General features: G+C 51.0%; 1 protein-coding gene across 1 annotated transcript; it reads right to left on the reverse strand.

Annotated features, from left to right (window-relative positions):
* Positions 1 to 397: 397 nt before the first annotated feature.
* GHRH (growth hormone releasing hormone) lies at positions 398 to 4,504 on the reverse strand. Its single transcript, XM_035005694.1, has 4 exons — positions 4,425 to 4,504; positions 4,004 to 4,108; positions 2,472 to 2,591; positions 398 to 541 (listed from the first exon to the last, which is right to left on the reverse strand). The coding sequence occupies exons 1-4, from the start codon at positions 4,502 to 4,504 to the stop codon at positions 526 to 528; spliced, it is 321 nt and encodes a 106-aa protein (XP_034861585.1). The 3' UTR covers positions 398 to 525.
* Between the last annotated feature and the right edge of the window lie 1,496 nt (positions 4,505 to 6,000).

Raw genomic sequence — 6,000 nt, forward strand, 5'->3', positions numbered from 1 at the left:
CGATCCCGGGACCCCGGGATCATGACCTGAGCCGAAGGCAGACACTTAACGACTGAGCCACCCAGGCGCCCTGGAAGGGTGATTTTTAAAAATTTTCTTATTGTTATGTTAATCACCATACATTACATCATTAGTTTTTGATGTAGTGTTCCATGATTCATTGTTTGTGCATAACACCCAGTGCTCCATGCAGAACGTGCCGTCCCCAATACCCATCACCAGGCTAACCCATCCTCCCACCCTCCTCCCCTCTAGAACCCTCAGTTTGTTTTTCAGAGTCCATCGTCTCTCATGGTTCGTCTTAGCTATTTTTGTAGTATACCTTGTAATACCTCTTTGGGAAATGTAACTCTGTAAAACACATTAAAAAAAAATTAGGCTGGAGAGAAAAGGAAATTGAGATGCAGACCAGCATGGGGGAATTTTATTGTATTTATGATGGAAAAAGTAGGTCAGAAATTTGATAGAATTAACTGGATACGGTTGTGTTTTAGCTGCAGGTAGCAAAAAACACAGGTGGTATCTTCATCCTTGGGAATACCTGTTGCAGAAAGAAAGATAAAACTCAATTGGAGAGACTGAAGCTATGGGTGAGTTTGGCCAAGACACCTGGAACTGGGGTGATAGGTACTCCAGGGTCAGGATGAGCGGTCTGGGCTCCAGAAGAGGCAATGTGGGGAGAAGGGAAGGGTCTCGTGCAGTCCAGCACAGCGAACCTCAGTCCTAGCCCCAGCTCTGCCAACCCACTCCTGCTGAGATCCTGGGCCCGTTGCCCCCCCTTGCAGAAGCCACCTCTAATCCCCAGACAGGGTTGGATTAGGTTATTCCTTCCCGTACATATGTTCAACCACACCCCTTACATCTTTTACCATTTATCACAGATTAAATAATCCACCGTTCAGGTACTTGCTTAATTTCTGCCTGCTTCAGTGTGGTGGTGCAGCAATGAATTCCATGAGAGCAGGGCCCCCTGTTGTCCTAGCCACTGCCGTACCCTCAGCCCAGAGCCTGGCATGCAGTAGCCATCGGCCGACTTTTCCAGGGAGGGAAGGACACATAATTCTGAAGCTCAGTTTCCTCACAGGGCCATTAGGTGGACACAAAGTGTGGTGGGGGTACAAATGTGCCATCTTCCAGATCACTCTCCTCTGACTATCAAGGTATAAGAACTCATTCTTCCGTTGTTTCCTGAGGCCCCCCCAGGAGATCCTGGGATTTGCAGCCCTTACGCTAGAGGGGGAACAATGGCTGGAGCAGCCTCCAGGCCCCTTCCTGCCTGCTCTGTGAAGTCTCTGGCTTTTAACCTGCAGGAACAAAGCCTGCATTCTTAGGACCTGGTCCTCCCTGGGGCCTCTGCACCCTACCCCACTGGGGCCTGGCAGGAGCCATAAAGCAGGTGAATGATGACCTAATCCCAGCGTGAGCGGCTGGGGGGAGGCATTATTCTTAGAATTCTAGTCTTAGGGACCTTAGAGGTGATTCGAGCTCCTCCTCGTCCCTCCACAAAGGGGGAAACAAGGAAGCCGGCTTGCTGTGTGCCTCCCAGCCTGGTTCTCGCCCCTCCTGCAGCCCGCCCATCTGTCTGCTGCTCGTGTCTCCACAGGACTGTAGTTGGTGAGATCTCTGGGCTCTTGGTGTCTAATTAGGTTGGGAGGAAGGTGAGGGAGCACGTGGAGAGCTCTGCTGGGAACGGGATTTGCTTAATAGGCTGGTGCAGAAGTGACTGGCAGAGCCATGCTGGGACTTGTTTGTGCTCACAGTTTAAAATCAGGCTCAAAAATATACCAGAGTTTCCCCACAAACGGTCATGTCGTCCCTGGGAAACTTTGTGAAGTAGAGCTCCGTGTGAAGAAGGGAAGCAAACGGGTCTTGTGACTTGGGGCCAGCTGCTGCCCTTTCTTTGCCTCAGTTTCCCTCCTCTGTAAAACAAGAGCACTCATTCCTGATCTTCCCTGACACCCAGTGGGAACATGAGGGTCACTGACAGGAGGAATGACCGTCATCCGCCATCCTCATCTTTCCCTCTCCTGCGTGCTGCCCATGCTAGTCTGCCTGAGAGTTTTGGGAGGGGCTGGCCTTTCCTTGGCTTTATAGTTTTTGGAACTTGCCGAGGGATCCAGGGTATGCCTGTCAGATCATCCGCATCAGAATCCCCTGGGACATTTGTTAAAATTCAGGTTCCTGGGTCCTAGCCCAGGACTACTGAGTAAGTAACCTACACAGACGGTGAGCCTGGCCTCTTGCTTCATGCTGGAGATAGAGCAGTAGATAAGATCCTGTCTCCAGCACGCATTTTCTTCCCTTCCTCCAGTACTTGACGTGCGTAAGGAGGGACCTCATTCCCAGTTTGCTTGGCAGAGCTCCAGGCCTTTAGAGAGGTGGAGATTCTTTCCTTTTCCTGGCAACCCACGGGGAAGGAAGCCTCTGAGGTCCCTAACCACACACACGTGTGAGCCCACGCATACTCCTACCTGTGCTTCTGCAACAGGGCTGCCAGGACGCTCTCCAGTGCCGTCTGCTTTGGGCCTGCCCACACACCGTCCACCTGACGGCCAAGCCGTACCTCTGCTCCTTGCTCCTGGCTTCTCATTCTAGTACATTAGAAAAAGAGCAACAGTTGAGCTTGCTATTTGGGTAGGATGTGGAGAAGCCTGGGAAAGGCCAGGGCAAAGTAAGCAACACGGTGGGTCCCTATGCCTATTCCAAAATCCGGTGTGGACTCTTCCACCCAGGGAATTAGATTCAGCAACATTGAGGAAGGCACTTAGTACTGAAGAGTACAGCCTGTGAAATACATATTTGCAAAATATCTCCCCACAGATTTCTTACTAATTATAAAGGGGAAATATTAACTTTACAGAGGAGAAATCTGGCAGACGTCATGTTAACTAAGCCACTAAAGTTACCCTCACCAATAATGGGACAAATGGACATCATGTGCCTCCTGATATGGGGCACCAGGAAGGACACAATATCACTGCTGTGAACACATAACCTGAATCTAATCATGACGAAACATCAGGCAAATCCAACACGAGGGACCTTCTATTCTATAAAGAATAATTGGCCTTTACTAATAAAAAAAAGGTCAATGTCCACGAAAGACTGAAGAACTGTCCAGAGTAAAAGAAACTAAAGAGACCTGACAATTACGGGCAACCCATGATCCTGGATAGGATCCTGGATCAGGAACATTAAAAATTACTACAAAGTACATTCTGGGAAAACTGGTGACATGTGTAGACGCACACTTAAGTGCTAATTATTCTGTGATTATGTCTGAGAATGTCCTTTTGTTAGCTGTTAGGAGGCACCATGCAGGAGGATTTTAGAGTAAAGGGTTGTGATGACTGCAGTTTACTCTCAAATGGTTCAGCAAAATAATAACAGCGTGCACACGTGTTTGTGTGTGTATGTGGCAGCAAATATGGTAAAACAGTAGTAATTGTTGAAGATGGGGGAGGGGATGTGGAAGTCCATTGTAGTATTATTGCTGCAACTCTTCTGTAAGTGTGGAACTTCTTCAAAATAAAAAAATGTACAGGCTGTGATGTCGGGCTCTTTGGATCCTAGCCCTGCCACTCTTTGGTGTGTGTCCTTCAGAAGCTATTAACTTCGCTACGAGATGAGAGTAAACAGCACCTACTTCGTAGGGTTGTTACAGGTAGGAAACTAAGAGTAAATGGCTAATACTTGTGAGCCCAGCACTGTCCTGTGTGCACGGAAATATCCCAGCGCAGAGCCTTTGTTTCCAGTACAGAATTATGATCTGATGGTAACTACCATCGGTATTATGACTATTGGGAGCCTCGCATGGGGAGAAGCACAGAGTTGGTGTTCAACGATCATTTCGTAGTTAGAGGTAAGCTGGGTCTTCACATTAGGGCCCTTCTGCTATGGCAAATCGGGAAGTGACAGATGCTGTCCAAGGGGAGGGACCAAAAGTCCCTCCACACTCTGATGCGTTGAAATGTGGGAAAAAAGCACTAGGACTTCAGCTTACCCTTGCTGGCGGCTCATAATGTCCTGAAGTAGCTTGCGGGCAGACAGCTGGGCCAGCACCTTCCGGTAGCTGTTGGTGAAGATGGCGTCTGCATACCGAGGGATTCTATATGGAAGGAGTCAGAGGTCAAAGGGCGGGGTGGCAGGGTCAGGCAAGGAAACGGGGAGCTGTCCTCATGTCCCTGTAAGGTCCTTCTGCCCGTTGCCCTGTTCATCCCCAGAGAGGGTAGGACCCAGGCCGGGAGGCTTCTCTGGAGCTCAGAGTCCACCCCTCTCCCCGAGATGAGCCGTGGGGGTTGCTGAGGAGATGGCTGGGGGCCAGCTTAGGGCTCTATTCTGCAGCCCCTAAGTCATCCCCCACTGGGTTGCAGGGATGGTTTGGGAACATTGGGAAACTAGGCCCTGGTGGCAGGACTACTTACCTGAGGGGCAGGGATGGTGGGAAAGAGTGAGAGCCACTGCTGAGGGTGAGGATCACCAGGAAGAACACCCAAAGCAGCATCCTTCACCCCTGTGGCGGCTCCTGGAAAATGACAGAAGGAGAAGATCAAGTGTAGCCATAGCCACAGGGATGCCCTTTGCTGGTGGGGCCCAGCCCCGGGCTTGGCTCTATGCAAACCTTAGTCCTTGTCCTTTAGAGGCTGTGAGGTAGGAAAAAGAACCCAGACTCTGGAAGTCAGACAGGTCTGGGTTCAAGTCCTGTTTTTGCCAGTCACAAGCTCTGACCTCATTTTCTGCATCTGTAAAATGGGCATGTTAAGTTACCCTGCTGACCCCACAGGGTTGAATGGAAAAGTAATGATATTAGGGAAACTGCCCCTTGCTGTAAGGCATTATATGTGGAATTCAGGCCTCAGCAAGGGATAGGGGGTACCTTCCCCTGGTCGCCTAAGTCATCCCCACCCACGGTGGCACTGACAGCAGTGAGCAGGGCCCACAGCTCAGGCTCTGCGTCCGACAAATCAGTTCATATCTGGGTTCCACCATCACTAGCTGTGTGTCCCAGGACAAGTGGCTTCTCCTCTCTGGGCCTCAGTTTCCCCATCCATAAAATGGAGTCTGTAATACTGACTACATACATGGCGTCCTTGTCAGGGTTTGATGAGATGAGAGTGGCCTGGCACATAAGGAATTCTCTGAAACACTTGAAGCTATGACCTCATATCAGACCCACTCAGGGGGCAGGCTCCCGTCCCGTTTTGTTATGTGGGAAGTCAGAGGGAAGGCAAAGCAATACATCTTGCTCCAGACGTTTCGATTCCACCAAAGGGATTTAGAAGGGTCTTGGAAGAGACCAGGGAGCCTGGGGACCAGTGCGGCCGAGTCATCTAAGAGATCATGTAATTACCCTTAACTGGGGCCTGCTGACACCGTGCTCTGCAATCGGGGGGCAGAACAGGAAGCGCCTGCCTCAGCGGGGGGCCGAGTCTCCCCTGGCAACTCAGACCTGCCCGCAGGGAAGCTGGGGTGACTCAGCTACCTAGGAATTGGGTCTCCCCACTCCCCATGCCCCCTCCTCAGCAGGATATCCACAGGCCCATGGAGGGGCCCTGCCAGCCCAGAGAGGGGCAGGAATCCCTCCTTTCCCAACATCACCCCATGCCTTTCATCTTCTCTCCTGTCCTGTTGAAGAGTGATTTCTAGCAGGCAGGGCCAGCACTGGCGGGATTACCTTTTCTTTTCTGGGCTCGCCTGCCCTCCTGGGGCATCACCTCCCTTCTACCAGACACCAGGGTCTTGACTAACCCAGGCATGCCTTGAGACCCAGAACTGGAGGGAGCAGCACCTCCTTGGTGGGCACCCCCTCCACTCCCTCCTGCCACCGGCAATCCTCCAGTTCCTGCTCAAATGCTCTCTGCCAGTGAGTGACAGGGAGCTCACTACCTCCAAACCAAGGTGTGCTATTCCCAGCCAACTCTTGTTAGGAAGTTTTTCTCATCGTGTCAAGTGCAAACCCCCTTGTCCTGCAAAGATGTGTTAAGCTTCTACTCTTCTGGT

The sequence above is a fragment of the Mirounga leonina genome, unplaced genomic scaffold (genome assembly GCF_011800145.1).
Source record: "Mirounga leonina isolate KUSES-001 unplaced genomic scaffold, KU_Mleo_1.0 Mir_150, whole genome shotgun sequence".
Lineage (NCBI taxonomy): Eukaryota > Metazoa > Chordata > Mammalia > Carnivora > Phocidae > Mirounga > Mirounga leonina.